Source organism: Chelmon rostratus, chromosome 14 (genome assembly GCF_017976325.1).
Source record: "Chelmon rostratus isolate fCheRos1 chromosome 14, fCheRos1.pri, whole genome shotgun sequence".
In the NCBI taxonomy this organism is placed as follows: Eukaryota; Metazoa; Chordata; class Actinopteri; order Chaetodontiformes; family Chaetodontidae; genus Chelmon; species Chelmon rostratus.
The window spans coordinates 9288723-9309130 of NC_055671.1; the positions used below are offsets into that span (position 1 = coordinate 9288723).

The 20408-nt window shown below is 40.0% G+C and overlaps 1 protein-coding gene across 2 annotated transcripts; it reads left to right on the forward strand.

Annotated features, from left to right (window-relative positions):
• The first annotated feature begins 1763 nt into the window (after positions 1-1763).
• On the forward strand, positions 1764-20058 carry stag2a (stromal antigen 2a). 2 transcript variants are annotated; one of them, XM_041951822.1, is made up of 34 exons: positions 1764-1955; positions 5200-5326; positions 5419-5497; positions 6523-6681; positions 6777-6873; positions 6960-7036; positions 7237-7441; positions 7572-7723; positions 8173-8246; positions 8521-8644; positions 9540-9638; positions 9789-9868; positions 10228-10335; positions 10863-10971; positions 11195-11312; positions 11401-11504; positions 11596-11688; positions 11778-11867; positions 11958-12161; positions 12251-12321; positions 12510-12597; positions 13158-13238; positions 13475-13567; positions 13676-13850; positions 13944-14083; positions 14174-14275; positions 14637-14785; positions 14900-15028; positions 15141-15349; positions 16288-16528; positions 16674-16784; positions 16931-17057; positions 17605-17682; positions 18017-20058. In XM_041951822.1, exons 2-34 carry the CDS (start codon positions 5283-5285, stop codon positions 18038-18040), a joined length of 3834 nt encoding a protein of 1277 aa, XP_041807756.1. In that variant the 5' UTR covers positions 1764-1955; positions 5200-5282; the 3' UTR covers positions 18041-20058. The 2 variants fall into 2 exon arrangements, with proteins under 2 accessions (XP_041807756.1, XP_041807757.1); XM_041951823.1 differs by having other exon boundaries at positions 16291-16528.
• The last annotated feature ends 350 nt before the right edge of the window (positions 20059-20408 follow it).

The window sequence follows — 20408 nt, forward strand, 5'->3', positions numbered from 1 at the left end:
CAGGCGGCATGGGGACCGTGACTTAATTGTGAATGAGGTTAAAGGCTTACAGTGGTCTGATGGATGCCAGGAAAATGCTGTAAACATTGCTTAAAAAAAAAATCCATGGATAGATTAGTTATTGGCTTCACGTACTCCACTTTGAAAAGAATCCGACTATTTTAAACAGAAAAAGCTGCTCTGTAAACAATAGTAAAAATAAAAATGTGCAATTTTCACAATGCACAGGTCAGTTAATCAGCAGGCCATAATCATATTACTGTAAATTTATTAATATAGTTCCAGATCTTGTAAGCAATCAGATGATGTTAAACCAACTTGCAACAGTGTTAACAGTGTTATGAGTGATTAAAACGATAAGGTTAACTGGTTCTCTCTCTTTAGACTTGCCCCCGTTAAGCTACCCTGACCTTCAGTCCTGCAATTCATATCTTAAAACTTCATCCTTGCCTGCTCCTCTGTGCCTGCATCTGGTTCCACCTGTTCTGCTGCCTAATAACAGTCCAGAGCTTTGGAAAGAGTCTAAAGTTGTTCTTTTACCCCAGAACAGAAACATTAGACTTCTGGCTGAACTTATAGATGTGATATCAGTTGAGCGGGTCACTGAAACCAAACTGCTGTCTGATAAATTAGAGCATTTACTGTCTTGGTCTGGTCTGACCACTGTCTCCGGGATGGGAAAGGGCATTGCTATTTCAAGGAAATGTTCAAGTGCTGCTGAAAAACAGCTCAAAAAACTCTTCAAATTGCACAGAACAGAGCAGCCAGATGAACTTTTTGTTGCTCTTTCCAATCTGATGTGTGTGAGATGCATAAATGATTATCTTGGCAAACTGTGGAGGAAAAAATTAAAATCTAAAATTAAGCAAACTGTGATGAGGATTAATACACCACACTTTTTTAACACAGTGTTTTGTGTAACAGGTATATGATATGTCAGATGAGGACTAGGCATCTGGTAGTACCAGGTCAACAAAAAAGATTGAAGTTATTTTGTTTTTGCAGTTTTGGCACCTTTCTGTTTGCTTTTATTAATTTTTGTGGTGCTGTGTGTTTGTGACAGTTTCGTTTTTGTTTCCATCACAGGTCACCGTTATTTATTGTTCCATATGTAGATTCATTTCACTTATTCTCTGATCTCTATAGGCTATTTGGCATACAACATATTTGTGTATGTGATGTAGCCATTGTAAGAAATATACACACATACATATGGGGGGACTATTGAGGGACAGGTGAAACTTATCAACAATCACAAAGGCAGAATAACACGGGAAGTAAAGCAAAAGATGACATATTACACATATTCTTTAAATAGACAAAATGATGTCAGATTTTTAACTTGTACCCACATCATGTATCATGTTGTTAAGATGTAAATAAGTATGTATTTTAGTATCATATGTTGAAGGTAGGTACCAAAAATAATGTTTTAAGTATACTTTTGTTTGCATCATGATAGTTTATCCACCTTTCACCATACTGTGAGATAATGTTTGTGCAATACAAAATACATTTATGATACATGTGTAATCAAGGTAGTTAATGCATCGTTTCACTCGCAGGGACATGCAGATGCACTGACTCGGACTGAATACATTTGGGATCTAAAAGCTGTGTGTGTGTGTGTGTATGATGATTATCCGTCCAGCTGTGATCACACAGCAGGACAGTCAGGAGCCTCAGAGCAGTGACAGCTCATGACCCCGCTCCCCTGCAGTTCACGGTGCCACCGACAGGTGGTGTGTGTGCTGCATGGACAACAACGAAAATACAAACTGTGCCTTGCTATGTTAGCCACCAAGGAGCTTCCTAACGTTAGCTAGCAAATAAAACGATTATTTTTCAGATTTGGAAAATGACAGTTTGTGCAGGAAATTAACGAAAACATTCTCTTTGCAAAGTCCGCAACGTTTGGATTTTTTGGTTTCAGTCCCTCTTTGATTTAAAACGAGGTAAGTTGTAAAATGGCGGATAGCTTAATATCCAGGGACTTTGTCATTGATGCTACTATACTGGGTAGCTGGCTGGGCACTTGAAATTAATGTTAACATGAGAGATTGACACAGAAATACGACTTTATCAGAATAAATTAGAATTAACGTGATTAATGATGGCGACCTAACCTTACAGCTGGTGCGAAACAGCTAGTACACTCGTTAGCCAGCTACGGCTAACGGCAATGCTAGCTAAACTAGCAAGTAATCTGATGCTGAAAATACACCACAGTCCTAAAATGAATCCTAACCCTGTCGTTCGTAGCTCAGCACGAATAAAGCAGCCAAAAGGCTCGTCTAAAAGTAGCTAACAAAACCGTGTCTGAGCTAACATATACACCAGTGTGATTAGCTCGCATTAGCCAGAGAGCTGCTTTGCCGTCGTAGCAAAGACGGCACGTCGGGGCGAGATGAGAGTGGACAGCAGTCCCCAGCTTCGGAAACATCTGCAGTTTGTAGTTCGGAAGTATACAACTGCGCGTGTCAGAGTTGTTTCGGGATCAACTTGCTTTAGATCCGAACTTACTTTAGAGTTTACAATCACAACAACCCGCCATAAATACTCATAAGAACACCAGCTACATTACTTATCCAAGAAAGTAACGAGCGTTGATAATGCGACGCGCAAACCCAGTATACGATCCCATTTATGCTCCTTGAAGTCAGACCTCTGGACGACCGTGTCATGTTTACGTCGCATATTGAGATTACCCGCTACAGTGAGAGTGTTGTGTAAACACGCCCCCACATGTTTCCCTTCTCTGACAGTATCTGCTGTAACGTTACGTTACCGATGAAATTGTGAAGCTCTGGCACCTGCACACAGCGCGCTGTTTGTCAGCTTGAATTACATAACTGTATCAAAAGCGTATTGATATCACTCTAACAGTTAACAAATAAAACAGTCGAACAGTTACCAGAAACTTGGATCAGTGGCAGTACTCATTCTGTTGTGTCAATTCATACACAAGTGGCAAGTGCGCGCGCACGCACACACACACACACACACAGCGTTGTGATTTTATAAGAAGCTGTCAAGTCATTTCCTTTAACTGTGAGAGCATTAAACCTTGAACATACTGTATATTTAACATTAATTAATGTTGTAAGAAGAAAACTCTGATTTCAACCTCTTAAGTGTGGATATTTTCTGGTTTCTTTATGGGGAAACACTGACTGACATGTTTCATCTCTTATTGACCTAACAACAAATCGATTAATTGAGAAAATAATTGACAGATCGCCAATGAAAATAGTCATTAGCAGCCCTACAGATGATTTAGCAATGTGTCACAGTTTACAGTTACTGGTACTTTGTAAAGTTATCTGTGGATTCCCATTATTTGTTACCAAACTCCAAACTGTTGTCTTCTAGATGCTTATTCAATAAACCCAGTTTGTTTAATTCACAGTGATATGAAATGAAGTAAAACATGTATAAAATAGCACATAAAGTAATTCTGTGTAATGCATTAAGTAGAACATTTTTAATCTTTATTCAATGAATGACAAACTCTTATTCAGCTGCGAAAAAAGACACCAGTCATCACAATGTTCATCAATTAATTGATCAATTACATCAGCACTAGGTAGTAATAGACCAAAGAAAACTAGAGTTGTGTCATCCAGAGGGTGACAAAAATTGTTACACACTTCTCCAACTGTGCAGTTTAGGAGTGAAAAATAACTGATCTATATGTTCAGAACTGTGAGAGGCAAAAGCAGGATTTGTGAACTCTGCATGTGCAAAGTTATGGAAGTGAGTCACAGCGGTGAATGACTCTGCAGCAGAAGCTTGGTTATTGAGGAGAGCTCTGACCAAGATGTGTGAGATTAATCTATTAGTTATTTTGTCTGTAGAAGGTGTGAAAACATTGAAACATGTCAAAATGATCAGGAATCAGATTTCAGTATATAGCAATGCCACTGCATGCAATGATAACAAAATGTCAGCATGCCAGAGAGAATATAAACACAGCTGACAGTAGGAAACCTTTAGGGTAGATAGTAGGGACTCAGACACATGGTCAGCATCTCCACGACATGTGTGCATACCTTGTGTGGCATTATTATCTAAAGCCTACAGTTCCCATAATGAACACATAAGGCTGGTCTGAGTAGTTTGTTGTTTTATGTTCCAAAATGAAAATCTTACAGGCTTTGTAAATGCTTTATAAGCACCAATCATGTTTGTTTGGTCTCAAGAATATGTGGGAAGAGCAAGTAGAGCACTGAAAACTTGTATTGCTAAGTGCTATCAGATATAAAAACATGAATTATCAAGTAGCATCACATTTTGTTGGGGTTGAGAAGGTATCACTTTCCTCAAGAGGAGGTCATTTAGATGTTTTACTGTCCGGGGGGCAACAGTGCTGGATTCACTGTCTGGGAACTCTGTCACCTCATTGATTTAATATAGATTACAACCTGAAGTGTTTTCTCTACTCTTTTTATTTGGATAAAAGTGTTTATGGCGCTCATTCTATGAGAAATCAATTTTAAATGAATGTATTTTTAACATCTTTGAAGATACTTAAGCAAAAGATTGGATGTAATATTTAAATCTCGACAAGAGGTATGAGACATAGTGCTTTTGTCTCTTTGTTTGAAGTTATGAAGTTATTGGTTGTAGGTACTGTCAGTGTTTGAAGACAATCAGGCCTCCCGATGATGTTTCTCACCTCTGATCACCAGCAGATGTGTTCCAAGGCTGTGGTCTATTTAGCAAACCAGTGCCCGGGTTTTACTGTGATAGTTGATCTTGGAAAAGGCTTGAGGGCTGAAATGTTATCAGAGTAAAAGAGCAATGCATATGGAGAAAGCACAACCCTTCTTTACAAGTCTCAATTGCTTCCAGTGATTGGCACCTCACTACTGTGTAGTGTGAGTCTGAAGTGACTTGTAGCATGTTACTGTCAGGGTAGTTATTGATGAGGTAACCTAAAGGAGCCATGGCAAATACTGTACACAGGTTTCATATGAAAGAGACTGGTGCATTGCCAGGCTGCTGCACCTTATGTCCTGATGTGCTCTGTCTGACAAAAGACACAAACACATCATTTTTGTCCCGTGGTCTTGAGTATTACATGTGGCCTTGAGCAGTGAGTAGGTAACAAGTACTGTGATTTGTTGGTGAGTTATTGCAGCCAGCGTCACTGTTGTCATTTATCATCAGACTCCTCTGATTTGTCTTGTTTTCCAGGTGAAGCTGAACAGATCCCCTTCGCTTGGGCTCCAGAGCAGTAGAAGCCGCCTACTCCTGCAGATCCAGAAAATGTTACAGAAATGATAGCAGCGCAGGATTTGCACACAGAATTTCAATGTCCTCAGTAAGCATGAATACTGTTACGTTACCCCCAGGAGCTTATATGTTATTTGTAGTCTGTTCTGCGCTTGTAATGACTTTATGTGTTATGCACAGAGAGGCAGAATCTCACTTGTCTTCGGATACTGACCTTGAGGATCCTGATGGCAAAAATGCAAAGACAGGAAAAGACCTGGTATGTTTTTCAAACCTCATATCTTCATTTATTCACTACTACGTTTAGTCAGGATCACAGGGAGGGTGGAAGGCGATGAAACACCCTGGACCAGGAACATCCCAGTACATCACAGGACTAACACAGAGTAGAAACAGTGTGACAGCAGCTGTGTTTCATCAGAAAATAAACCAATGCTGCATCTGTATCTGCATCATATGTCTGTGATGTGGTTCAGACCCTCACTGTGACAGATTTTTTAAGGTCGAGATCACATCTCCGGTCACAATGTCCAAAACGCAAAAAATCTACTTTGTATTTCAAATTTGATGTCAAAATCAAATCGTGTTTTTTTTTCTGTAAAACAAAATATGCCTTGTGCTTACATAGACTTGAGCCAACCAATTCAACCAGTAATACCATGACATCCACTCGTCAATCATCAGCTTTTACAGCACAGAGCTAAGATTCATTAGTTAGCTCTCTAGCAACAGCATGATTCGTCTCTTTGTTTTTGTTTTTGCGCCACCTCAAACCTGGTTCTGTTACCCCAGAATACCATGGTTACGGGCCCGCAGGCTAGCATTTATTCTCTTTTAGGAAACAGCTCCATATTATGTGCAAGGCATGTTACAGTGGACTGCTTGGAGCATACAGCATGATGCTATACCGTCAGTGTACTCCATCGGGATAGCAGTAACTAACCATCCACCCCCTGCAGTTTAAGGGGTGCCTCTGCCTACTCCAGTAACGGGGGTCATGAAGGTGTTGAAAGAGGCGAGTTGTCCTCTATGACTGAGTGTAGGCGACGCTAAATCAATGTAATTCTCCATATTTGTTATGATACACCCACTTTTCAATGACGACATCAAATTCCTCCCAACATCCCAACGTTTCACTCAGAAATATGTCGCTATACGAAATGCCGTTTTATGTGCACTTTAATTCTGAGTAACCTGATAAGCTATTCAGTTTCCATGCATATTTGAGAGTCATGCTAACACAACACACTTTTATCTTCCATTGAACATGTTTCTCCCCAACAGCCAGTCAGGAAAGGGAAGAAGGCGCATGGAGACAAGGCAAAAGGTGGGGGAGCAGGGAGGGTTCCCGGTCTTGGCTGGGTGAATGGCCATCACCAGGAGAACGGGATGGAGAACGTGACCCTGTTCGAGGTGGTTAAATCAGGGAAGAGCGCTACACAGGTGGGTACACTCTGGTGTGATACAGGGATTATGTCTTGTTTTGTAGTTTTATTCTCATCTTCCTCTCATTTTAATGGTCATGTTTTATTTTCCAGACTATTGTTGACGACTGGATCGAGGCATACAAACACGACCGGGATGTTGCTCTGTTGGACTTAATCAACTTCTTCATTCAGTGCTCCGGCTGTAAAGGTGCGTATCTGACGTTGTGTACCAAAATATGTGGCAGGTTGATTAATACGGTGAACTTTGCTGCCACTGTGTGATTCTTCACATAGGTGCTGTGAGTGGAGAGATGTTCAGACATATGCAGAACTCCGAAATCATCCGAAAAATGACAGAGGAGTTTGATGAGGTGATATAGCCTGTTTTTTTTGTGTGTGTTTGTTACATTTATTTAAAATAAAAGAAAGAGTCCAGCCATAAATCTGTGCAGTTACCAGATTACCAGCATGGGAGGTGTTTTTTTTAATGTGGCAGACATGAAGGGGGAACAACATTAATAAATAAATATGACCCTCCTGCCCTGAATCTGATCATCTCTCTGTCCAACAGGACAGCGGTGACTATCCCTTAACTCTGTCAGGACCACAGTGGAAGAAATTCAGGATAAGCTTCTGTGACTTCATTGCAGTTCTGGTGCGCCAGTGCCAGTACAGCATCATCTACGACGAGTATATGATGGACACACTCATCTCGCTGCTCACCGGCCTGTCTGACTCACAGGTCAGGGCGTTCAGACACACAAGCACACTAGCAGGTCAGTTTTAATGAGCACGTTTCCCTTTGGTATCCTGCTTATTTGCATCCATGCCTGCACGCTCGTGCTGTTATTGTCCAGAAGCTGTTATTCCTTCAGGCGTGTATCTGAACTTTGTCGTCTTTGCCAGCCATGAAGTTGATGACAGCCTTGGTGAACGTGGCTCTGAACCTGAGCATCAACATGGACAACACACAGAGACAGTATGAGGCGGAGAGGAACAAGGTCGTTGCAAAAAGGGCCAACGATAGGTTGGAGCTTCTGCTACAGAAACGGAAAGAGGTAAGAAGAACAATAAGTTGTCTAAGACTTTAACAACAACATTTTACTTTCATTCCAAACGCTTTAATATTACGCCTTTTAGAATGTATTGAACTCAAAAAGCAAATTAAATTGTGGACTTGGCTGAAAATCATCAGCAAATGTAGTATTTATTTCTGATCTGGGAAATTGCTTAAACTTTTAAGATGGAACTATATACAGTATTTTCAAGATTTACTTCTTTAGAAGGAACCGGTTGGTTTGGGGCTGATGAATTTGTTAAAAATAAGAAAAATAAATACGCTCTCTCACCCTTTAATGTTATTAGCGTACATTAGACGGGGTTCTTCCTGCAAAATGTCTTGAATGTTTTTGTGTTTGAGGGTTTAACATAACAGAAGAAAGGAATTTTGTTATGGCCGTCTTCATGCAAATGATTTAAAAAGCATCATTGTGTGTTTATGTTTCAGCTTCAAGAAAATCAGGATGAAATTGAAAACATGATGAATGCAATTTTCAAAGGGGTATTTGTTCACAGATATCGGTATGTGAATCCTCTATTTACTTACACACACTGTATGTTGACTGTGAGATTTCGCTGGTGTGCCTCTAATCGCACTTGAGTCATATCACAACAAGCAGGGACCTTCCTGTGTTCATTCTTTTTAGCTTTTTGGTGCCATCTAGTGTGGAAGTTATGTCAACAGCAATATGAGTCCATGTGATTGTAGTTTGAGGCAGCTCTGAACGTCATGTTTACACACCAGTGTGTCACAGGCCAAATGAATAACTTTAATCAACTCTCTTGTGTTTGCCAGCGATGCTATTGCTGAAATCCGAGCTATTTGTATTGAGGAGATCGGCGTGTGGATGAAGCTGTACAGTGACGCCTTCCTCAATGACAGTTACCTGAAGTATGTTGGCTGGACAATGCATGACAAGGTGAGCTAACAGACAGCATCTGTGTTGCGTAGAAACAAATTAATGTTATGTAATCCATATTATCTTTTTATCAAAATCTGACCAACTGTCTTGGCTGTGGCAAAGAAATGGGGAAAAAAGAAGAGAACTCTTGTTAATGTGATGGTGGAAGGTGGAGCTAGAAACACTGCAGTCCGTTGAGAATGGAGAGAATCAGAGCAGCCAGAGTCGTCTCATCGTCTGCGCTCTGATGTAGGCTTTCCCAACTCTCTTGTTTTATTTCAGCAGTCTTTTGTCTCGCTGTCTGCTGCCTTTTTTTTTCCAACAAAGCTTGTCTACTCATTGTACTTGACACATCCGCACACTGAAAAGACAGGACATGAAACATCCAGTGTCCTCCACTGAGTTCTTGTTGCTACAGTCAGCGCTGCTCAGTGTGCAATGTGTGAGCGTAGTGAGTGTTTGGTTGAGTGATTGAGCTGCAGAGAAGTGGCAGCAGAGCAGAGGAAAAGATTGGCAGTAAGATGTCGATCTGGCAGAACATGTGCTGTATAGGTTACAGTGTGTCAGTTAATAAATGCTGCAGCTTCTCAAGACCAAGAAAAGTCTTATCAGTTGTTTCCCAACTGCTGGAAAAGTGAAGAGTTTAACCCAGAGGCTTCGGTAACAGCCCCACCTTTGTCATAGAGTACTGTTTGCGATAGAAACAAAAACAGATGTTTAGGTACATGTAGGTATGGGTTAGGTATAGGTTTCAAGGCCACTATACCGAAGGTGTTTGGTGGAAACGTGACTTAATTGTTTGGTCCATACGGGTGCATAATAATAAACACGTATAATTGGGTTAATGGCAAAGTAACACATGAGTTTTCAATTCAAATGTGGTAAATATTCAATGTTTCTACCGGGACTCTAGCAAGGTGAGGTGCGGCTGAAGTGCCTGACCGCCCTGCAAGGCCTGTTCTACAGCAGAGAGCTCGGCGCACGGCTGGAGCTCTTCACAAGTCGCTTCAAGGTGAGCCAACGGCAGCATCACGCACAGTACTAGTTCGAGTCTCGATGTACATCACTTCTGTATGAAAAAATGCACGAAAAAACAGCTGATGTTATGGAGATTGTCTAGTTGAGATACTGTATTGAAGCACAAAGTTACTGTCATTGACAGGACCGCATTGTGTCGATGACTCTGGACAAGGAATACGATGTTGCAGTGCAAGCCATTAAACTACTGACACTTGTCCTACAGTGAGTAACCTCCCCTCCTCTTGAATGGCATCATTCTGCATTTGAACTTATTTTCTGAAGCCACATTGCGTGACTCTAGCAACATCATACTCATTAAAGTTAACACGATAAACAAAGAAAATCTCCCTACAGAGGTAGATTTAATCACAGATGTCATCGATTGTATAAATATGTCGATATGTATAAACATACTTTGTTAGATTTCATATCCATACTTATGCCCTCATTCTAAAAGCTTCTCTGAGAACAATTTAAACAAACCATTACATTTACCTTCAAGTCCAATTCTAAATGCTCACTTTTGTCAATCGCAGATGCATTTAACCTATCACGATGAATGTATGCTTTTCATCTAACAGGAGCAGTGATGAGGTCCTGACAGCAGAGGACTGTGAGAGTGTATATCATCTGGTTTACTCGGCACATCGACCCATCGCCGTTTCAGCAGGAGAATTTCTCTTTAAGAAGTAAGTGTTTCATAGCACCTTTTCAAACTTCTCTTACTTTCAACACATTTGTGTCATATCACTTGATCGAAGTGTCAGAAGTGTTGCAGAAGAGGCCGCTAATAGTCAGCTTGGGTTCACATGAGTCTACTTTGGATTGATCTTGTTTTTGAGCTAAAACAGAAGTGCAGAGAATTGTTGTGCCTGCCAAGTTCACCGTATCAGATTACAGTCAGTGTATTAAAATAGAAACAAGAATATGCATTTGGAGTTATGCTGAATCTGCAAAATGCAGGTGTAATGTACATATAACCTATAGCTTTTTTTATCATGAAGCATGCTAACAGTTGAAATCTTTTTTGTTATTGTATTTAAATGAAGACTAATAGGAATATCCTGTGAAATCACAAAGTATTGTAATGTGTGACTCCTGGACATCTGATCTATATATGTGTCCCACCTCATAGCTTTCCCAAAGGGACTGCAGGCAGAGCAGTTGTTTATTCATTAGGTATTTTTAACAGCCTTTTGTATTTTGCTGTTTGTAGGCTCTTTAGCCATCAAGGCCCTGAGGAGGAGGGATTACCCAGGAGGGGCAGACAGAGCCTAAATGGCAGCCTTATCAAGACTACTGTCTTCTTCTTCTTGGAGAGTGAGGTAACCAGGCCTTTTTGTCTCACTTCTGCATCTTAACCCTGTGCTCATTGTAATAAAAATTAAAGCAGTGTGTTCATCTAGAAGTCTGTTGATCTCATTTCAGTTTTGGATGGGATGTAATGAATTAAATCAAATGTAATCCTGATACAACGTGACAAATCTTACTTTGTTTCAGTCTATTTTGATTTGATTCAATAACATTTAACCTTTTGATGTTTCACAGCTCCATGAACACGGGGCCTACTTGGTGGATAGCTTGTGGGAGTGTGCGTCAGAGCTGTTGAAGGACTGGGAGACGATGATCAGCCTGCTGCTGGATGAGCCCATGCCAGGAGAGGAAGGTGAGCGTCCACTCAGTCAGACAGTTACTGTTTCTGTTCTCTTCATTTTCTCTGATTGGTCCTCCTCTGTGCTTGTTGCAATGTTTAGCCCTGACTGATCGCCAGGAGACGGCTCTGGTTGAGATTATGCTCTGTGCCATTCGGCAGGCGTGTGAATGCCACCCACCAGTAGGCAGAGGCACAGGGAAGAGGGTGAGCGTCCGGACCTCATGCTTGACATAGAGAGGATTCACTTTCTTGATTTCTTGTTGTTAACGTGGTTGGGTTTTTGTGTTTGGAAAAGGTCCTGACTGCAAAGGAGAAGAAAACACAGCTGGATGATCGGACACGGATCACAGAGATGTTTGCAGTGGCATTACCTCTGTTACTGGCAAAGGTCTGCACGCAGACAACAGCTACCAGAGTTAACTTGACAGGTTTAATTTCTAGCTGTTTAACCTCACTCCTTCTCTTTTCTTGCCATAGTACTGCGTTGATATTGATAAGGTGACAAATTTGCTACAAATACCGAAGTACTTTGATCTTGACATCTACACAACTGGCCGTTTAGAAAAGGTTTGTCAATCTTATACTTGTACAAGGTTATGCGACTTGTAAATGGCATGCAGTGTCAGCGAAACCATGTCTTTTCACCTTCTCATGAAGCATTTGGATGCCTTGTTGCGGCAAATTTGGGAGGTCCAGGATAAGCACACAGACACTGAGGTCCTGGAGGCCTGCTCTACCACCTACCACTATCTCTGCAACGAGGAGTTCACCATCTTCAACCGCGTGGACATTGCCCGCTCCCAGCTTCTCGATGAGCTGGTAGACAAGTTCAATAGACTCCTGGAGGACTTCCTGCAAGAGGTGGGAGCTGGAGGATTTTTCTCTTTGTGGACTGTTTGACAGCACGGGTGAATGTCGAGGATTTCATGCGTTTGATGTCTTCTTGTCAGGGTGAAGAACCAGATGAGGATGATGCCTACCAGGTTCTATCAACGCTCAAGAAGATCAGCGCTTTCCACAAGTAAAGCAGTCAACACATTTGTGCTTATGATTTCATTAGGTTGCTACTTGTTCAAAACAGTGTAATAGCATTTCTAGTTATACTCTTTGGCATTGAAGTGAGTTTTGTGAGGTAGGATGTGAATAATGTCATTTGCATGGATTATATTATTATATATTATTTATCAATTGCGTTCTTTCTGCTTCCAGTGCACATGACCTTTCTAAGTGGGATCTCTTCACCAGCAACTACAGGCTACTCAACACGGGTCTGCAAAATGGGGATATGCCTGAACAGGTATCGCAGCCCTAAGAGCAGAGTCTTCTCTAACTGTGTCAGTAACCTCCCCAAAATGCTTAACTAAGTTGAGTTTATGATCTGCTTTTTAGATGGCAAAATTGCAAATAAGGAAAGTAATTGAGGAGAAAGGAGATATACAAGGAGCAATCCATTTTTGTATTAAAATAATTTCATCCAAAGTCGGACTGAAACTGAAACTGATGCCAGGATCAGGATACCCGATTCTAGCCTGATTTTGCGACGACGTGTAGTCTTAATAGTCACCTGACCAAGACACAGCAAGAGTTTCTGGCACTGTGAACGTTAGATCTGACACAGCGATCATTGTCAAAGACAAAGAAATCGTGTAGTCTGATTCCATCAAAACACAAAGTAGAATTGTAGTCTGCTGTAAGGAAGAGGTAGCATACAAAAACGTAGCAGTGCGGGTAAATGCTTTCTCTGTTTACCTGTGTAGACTAATTTCTCTGAGTAACCTGGCCACTTAGGAACGTGTAAATGCGCAGACTGTGTGGAACATTACGGCTCATCTGATGTGTTTGCCTCCTTCCCCCCAGATTGTGATTCATGCAATGCAGTGCACACATTACATCATCCTGTGGCACCTAGCAAAGGTTTCAGACGGCAGTTCATTAAAGGTATTTATAGATTGGTCATGACACATTTTTCGGGATACTTGTTAATAGAAATGTATAAGGAAAGGTGTAAGAAAGGTTAATTAAGCAAAACTTTTCTATGTATACATTTGTCAAATAGACACATTTTCCTCCACTGTATTTCCTGTTTCCCTTTTTTTTGGGCTACTGAGGCATCCTTTTTAAACTCTTCTAGATCTATTCACTTACAGGACTGTCTAAACATTTGCTCCTTTCAGGGTGATGTGGTGACCTTGAGAAAGCAAATGAGAGCTTTCTGCTTAATGTGTCAGCGTTACCTAAACAGCATCAACAATGCAGTGAAAGAACAGGTGGGTTTACGCTGACAGGACTGTTCTTTTATCGGTCAATTTTCTACATCAGTGCCACTCAAATTTTGGTTGGTCAGTATTGCATTAATACTAAAGTGTTCATTCCAGGCCTTCACCACACTGTGCGATCTGCTGCTGATCTTCAGCCACCAAATTATGTCTTCAGGCCGGGAACAGCTGGAGCCTCTGGTCTATACGCCAGACTCCTCTTTGCAGGCAGAGCTGCTCAACTTCATTATGGATCAAGTGTTCATTGAACAGGATGATGACAGCAACAGCACAGGTGGGTAAAGCAGCACTGCGCTAATAAACCACACTCAAATTTGAAGGAGGAGGCTGCTAATGGTTTACTTTTGTGGTATTTTGTATTTTACAGATGGACAGCAAGATGATGAAGCCAGTAAAATTGAGGCTCTGCACAAGCGAAGAAATCTTCTAGCTGCCTATTGCAAATTAATCATATACAATGTTGTGGAAATGAACACTGGAGCAGATATATTTAAACAGTATATGAGGGTAGGTCCAAACCCCTTTTTAAAATCAATTATGGGGAATTCCCCCTACTCTGCTCCTCTTATTAACAGTATTCATTCTCTTTCTCTCTAGTTTTACAATGACTATGGAGATATCATCAAGGAAACGATGAGTAAAACGAGACAAATTGACAAAGTGCAATGTGCAAAGACACTCATATTGAGCCTGCAAATGGTAAGATTCTTTGCACAGGTGGAGACTCCATCATCTGTAAAAAAAAAAAAAAAAAAAAAAAAAAAAGGCCAACATATTTGTACTTGCCTTGTACGGAGTAGACCTTCGGTGCCAGCAAATCTTCAGATGATCTACAACAAAATATAAGAAAATGCACTGACGTTCAAGTTTAATCTTTGAAGCATCACTTTTACAAAATGCTGCTCCGGTGTGTCATCTAACCAGAGTAGGAGGGTGGTCTTCTTTGGACTGAATTATAAGAAAAAAGTGTTAATACTTGAGTTAAGAATAGATCATAAATGCATTTAGTGTATGATTTCTGTGACACCACGTGCAAAGAAATGTGTGTTTTCTTGTGCAGTTATTCAATGAGATGTTGTCTGAACTTGGCTTCAACGTGGACCGCTCATCGTCAGCCTTCTGTGGCATAAAAGAGCTCGCCCGACGCTTCTCACTGACTTTTGGATTGGATCAGTTGAAGACCAGGGAGGCTATTGCCATGTTACACAAGTAACTAACCAGTCTTTGTGATTTACAGCTTTGTATGCAACTCATTCTTACAGTGACATGTGTTTTAATGAGCAAAGTCATTTCATTCATTGTTTCCCTCTGCATTTGTTCTAGGAACGGAATTGAGTTTGCTTTCAAGGAACCCAGTCCCCAAGGAGAGGGGAGTCCGCCTCTCAACCTGGCCTTTTTGGACGTCCTGAGTGAGTTCTCCAGCAAACTCATTCGGCAAGACAAGAGAACAGTGTAAGTTTGAACCACAAGACCTGTGCCATGGTTTATGTTTGTGGTGGGCTCAGAATCTGACGAGGAACTCTGAGAAGGTCCCTAACTGCGATTCACTCTGACACTTCTACAGTCACATGTATCTGGAGCGATTCATGACGTTTCAGATGGCCCTACAGCGAGAGGACTGCTGGCTGCCCCTCATCTCATACAGGAACTCCCTACAGGTCGGAGGGGACGACGACACCATGTCTGTCATCAGTGGGATCAGCAGTCGTGGGTCCACCATCAGGAGTAAAAAGTCCAAGCCAGCCACGTCTAGCAAAAGGAAACTGCCGGAAGGTGAGCAATTTTGACATCATTATACTTTGCTGAGCTATATGAATTGTGCCCTCTCTCTTAGTTTTGAACAAGTCATTTCACCAGTTTTTTGTAAAAGTTGCTAAATATGTGCTAGTAACCAAATTGCAAATACACAGTCACGAAGTTGGAACTGCTGCTGTGTTTGTTTTGTTTTTTTGTCTTTAAAGTCTAGATGAAACAGCATTTTGAGAGTATCTAGCTTTCATATTGTGATGTATTGCTGAGTGAAACAGGAGAGGCAGGCAGGACATGACGTTGGGAGGAATTTGATTTGACCGTTGGAAAGTGGGCATGTCATAACAAACATGGAGAATTAGGACAGGATAGCAGTATGCGTCAGGGAGAGAGAGAGATGAAGCCCATCGTACTGTATGTTCCATGTAGGTGCTGAAGCCGCTGTAAAATGCTTTGCACATAATCTGGATCTGTCATAGATAGAACTTTCCTCAAAATGAATAAATTCTAGCCAGCAGGCCCTTAACCATGGTATCTTGGTGAAACAGAACAAGGTCTGAGGCGGCAAACGCCCACAGACACACATACGTACCATGCTGTTGCTAGCAAGCTAACGAATCTTAGCCCTGTGCTCATGATAGTATTGGTTAAATTGGTTAGTTCAAGCCAACGTAAACATCATATTTTGCTGTACAGGAAGAAAACATGATTGGATTTTGATATAAGAACACTTTCTTTGATATGTATTATTGAATTGGTGCACGATATGACTGTGGATGTGATCTAAACGGGTTCAAAGGCATTTTTCGTTTCATCTCGACTTTAAGTTGTCATACGTGTGTATTTCAACAATGCATGCCAGTCAGAAAGGTGCATTGATTCTCTGAGGCACCTCTGTAATTATAATTATATATGTAATAATTCAAAATGTTCTGTCATTTAATAAATTTGTTTTTCTGCAGCAGAAGAGAACAGCTGCAGCAGCACTGATGCAGTTTGGATGAACCGTGAGCAGAACGTGCAGACGCCAATGATGATGCATTCGCCTCACCTCACCTCCACCTTACTGAGAGATCCAAAGAAGATGAGGCCAGAGGACAGCTACGCGGCCACATACACCATGCCAACAGAGCAGCATCCCCATCAGCCTGTGCCTCCCCAGCAGCAGCCACATCATCACCACCAGGCTGCCATTGATTACAAGTACAAAAACATTGCCTCATTGCTATTTCAGTACCTTACTGTGAAGTGAATATTTGCAAATGTTTCTTTTGACAGCATCTTGTGCAACTATTGTTAAACTATGGGCAGTATGAAGTCATGTTAAATACTAAACACTATCCCACAGTACCCAGGTCACTTGGATGTTGACACAGAGGCAACAAGCTGAAGCCCGTCAGCAGCAAGAGCGGGTTAGCATGCACTACGCCAAGATGAGGAATCACATGCAGCAAGCAATGTGAGATTGTACTTCAGAGTACATTAAATGGGTTTGAATTGGGGAAGAAAGCTGGGGAATTTAACTGTTTTTTAAATACGTTCCAGTCGATGAACAGTATCTGAAAAAACTGAATCTCCTAACAAGTATCTGTGTGTGCTCCTCAGTCGTCGGGGCTCTGGACTCATGGAGGATGATGAAGAGCCAATAGTGGAGGATGTGATGATGTCATCAGAGGACCGCTTGGAGGACATCAACGAGGGCATGGACTTTGACACAATGGACATTGATCTGGTAATTTAAATCTGAAGTAACTGATTTTTTGGCCACCTGGGTGCAGAGGAAGCAAGTTGGGAACATTGACATATCGACACCTTTTAAATTGATAGTAGCAAACAGTTTATTATTATTTGGAGTCGTGTTTGTGGTAACCTGGCCAACCAACAGTTACTCTCATTTAGCTCAGTTTTTGGTTTCTACCAACTCCTCAGGGAACAGTGTACAGTTTTTAAAGATTTTTGCCCTAAAGAAGCTGTCTGTTGCAACCGAAAACCACAACACAAAAGTGCTGAGAGTGAATTAAAACAGTGAAATTACAGCCTGACAGCTAAACAGTGAACTGAAACTCACAGTAAAACTCCAGCCACATTTTAACTGTATGTATGGGCCAGTGATACTTTACTGGTAGTTTCCCAGCAAGTTTCCTCATAATATTGGAATTTGCATATCAATGTAATTGATAGCATTTGATTGCCACAGTTGAAGTATCGTGTAGCCTTTTTGTCTTTTATTCACATTACATTTTGTGGTGCATTGCTCTGACTGAGCTGTTATTTTTTAGCCAGCATCAAAGAATCGCAGAGAAAGAACTGAACTCAAGCCGGACTACTTTGATCCATCTTCCATCATGGATGATTCGGTAAGGATTTTCCACTTCTTATAACACAAAATATTTATTTGCTTCTTTTTTTATTTTAATATGTAAATGTGATATTTGGTATTGTACCGAGGCTGTGGGTGGCCATGGTTGCTCTTCTGAATATCATTCGTTATTCACACGGTCATTACAAGTTCAAGCACTAATCCACCAAAAATCCGTCTAAAATCACTGTTCACCCAAATACCGTCTTAAAACTAACAGAAAGACAGTACTGTATAAAATGAAACACATATGCTCAATTGTGCCAAAGATGTTTTTTCCTATGTGTAAGTTTGTGGCTTTCGAAATGACTTTTTTTTTTGCATGTCTTTAGGTTCTCAATGTCTCAATGTTCTAAATTGGACCAAGGTAATTGTGTTATCAAAGATCCTTGGAAAATACGATGATGACTGTTCTTTTTGGAAATCAGAATGGAGAAAAATGGACTACTATAAGTGGTTTGCGAGACACCAATGTTTGCCTCTTTAACACTTTGTTAAAATTTAGAGGGAGAGCTTGAATTTGAATTTTACCCTGATATTTTCACACACCAGACTTTTGTCACACCGCAGCAGAAAAGCATCTGTTAATATAAAAACAACTTGATTTTAGCTTTCAAAAAGGTGAGACAGTACAAACATAATGTGGCAGGCACATGGTGAGGGGGCAATAACAGACTGAAATTCAAATTAATAATATAAACCTTTAATCTTTTTCATTCAGTAGACAAAAATTGTCTGATGTAAATACATAGTGGCCAATATACAGGTGGGGTGAACACAATTTCATGAACACCAGCGGAGAGAAATATAATTGCCCTGCAAAACAATACTACCTTTATGATGCTTGTAGTGTTCAGTTGTTGTTGAACACTATAATGACACTGCACTTTGTCATAGAGGTGTTAATTCAACTTTATGATAATTTTACAGCCATATTTTTAGAAATTATCATAGGCATCAATCAATGCTTCTCTGACGCATTCTAAACAGAAACTGATCATAAGCTTCATAAAGACTGCATTTATTGCAGTTCTACTGAATTGGACTGCATTACATTGTAAAGGTGTCAGTGACATTGCGTTCACCTGCTGTACTTTTAAACTGTAGACTTTGGCATGGCATGTAGCCATATATCGAAACATGTACACAGTAAAGTATAATGTGAACTGGCGTCTCATACTGTTCAAAGGCCTTGCCACAAATGATATACGACATTCTCAGATTTCTTTGTGATGGTATTTTTTAGAGATGTATGTGTTCTGCTTTTATACCTTATAGATGACTTTGATTTATAGATATTTTGTAATGACAATCAAATGTAAATTAATGGTTTATAATCATGTTATTTCACATAGATGCTGAAATAATCCTTTTTAATGAAAATGATTATGTTACTATAGATATGGCCAGCTGTTTGTATTTTCTTTTCATCTCTCTATAACGAATGGGTGCAAAAGTAACGCATTGCTCAAATGTAGTAATTTGACAAAGTGATGGCCGCATCTAAAATTATTTTTTAATATTGGGAGCATTCACAGTGTCATGCATAAAATCTTGAGTCAACCTTCAACATGTAATCTCTCCTATAGCTTGGATATTTTTCTCCATTGTATAGTATCTAACAATATCTAATAGTGCAGACATGCCAATCTATAGAAGAAAGGATTTGAAAAATGATTGAGAAAGGTGTGTTGTTTGTTTTTGTTTTTTGTTTTCCAGTTTGCAAGTATGCAGAGGCTTTTTTTCAAAACGCCATTTTTTTCATGTACCACTGTTACATGTATAAGAGTTATAGAATTATTCTGGATCATAAAGTTTTAGAATTATTTAGCCAACTATTATAGTATCAGAATTGTATATTATACAATTACAGATGTGTAATATATTGTGAACCGGTGCTCATTTTATATTTGCATTTTCTGTTTGCTTGAAATTTTAGGGAAACGTTAAAGAAATAGAATGTAACTATTTGAAGTTAACCTACTAATTTGCAAGTATTCAAACAGTACATTGTTTTGTTTGCCTTTCAATGGATTGTTACAATATTTCTTTACCTCTGTGTGTTGGCCTGGTTGGCATGTTCTGATTTTATGGAAAATGGTGTATTCATATCGTATTTAGAAACAAATCCCTAATTTCCTCAGAATCTCACTATAAACTGGAGAAACAGATCACACGGTCTTAAACTTTTCCATATCCATACTGACTATTCACAGTAGGCAGATGAGAAAAATACATCGTGGAATTGCCTGTAAAGTTATCATTTCATTTTGGATCTGTTCTGTTTTGCATTGAACTGCTGAAAATGTGCATACATCTGTATGTTTACACATATTTAATTATTTGTGTATATTAAATTTGTGTTTTTATTCTATTTTCGAAGTGCCCATTTCATTCTTTAAGGTTTGTATTTATGTCTGGAGATGTTACATGAACAGAATAAACACTGCGACTGTGTGATGATTTTAAGAACGTGGCTGTCAATCCATACTTCCAAAATAAGTGTACATATAAATAAAAAGTTTGAGGTAAGTGCAGTAACACCATCTTAACATTCGTTTTAGTTTGTCTGTCTTGGAATATTTTACGTGATTGACATGTTTTACAAATGTAATATTTTCTGTCCCAACAATTTAATTAGTAGTTAGTATAATACGAGCACACATTCACTAATGTTTAGATGAAACAGAAGTACAATGAGGTCTCATGAAACCGTGGCTGTAC

Coding starts and splice junctions, on each gene's coding strand:
- stag2a (XM_041951822.1), top strand. CDS start 5,283: ATGATAGCAGCGCAGGATTTGCACACAGAATTTCAATGTCCTCA. Junction 16,785..16,930: donor AATCACATGCAGCAAGCAAT/GTGAGATTGTAC, acceptor TGTGCTCCTCAG/TCGTCGGGGCTCTGGACTCA. Junction 17,058..17,604: donor ACACAATGGACATTGATCTG/GTAATTTAAATC, acceptor GTTATTTTTTAG/CCAGCATCAAAGAATCGCAG.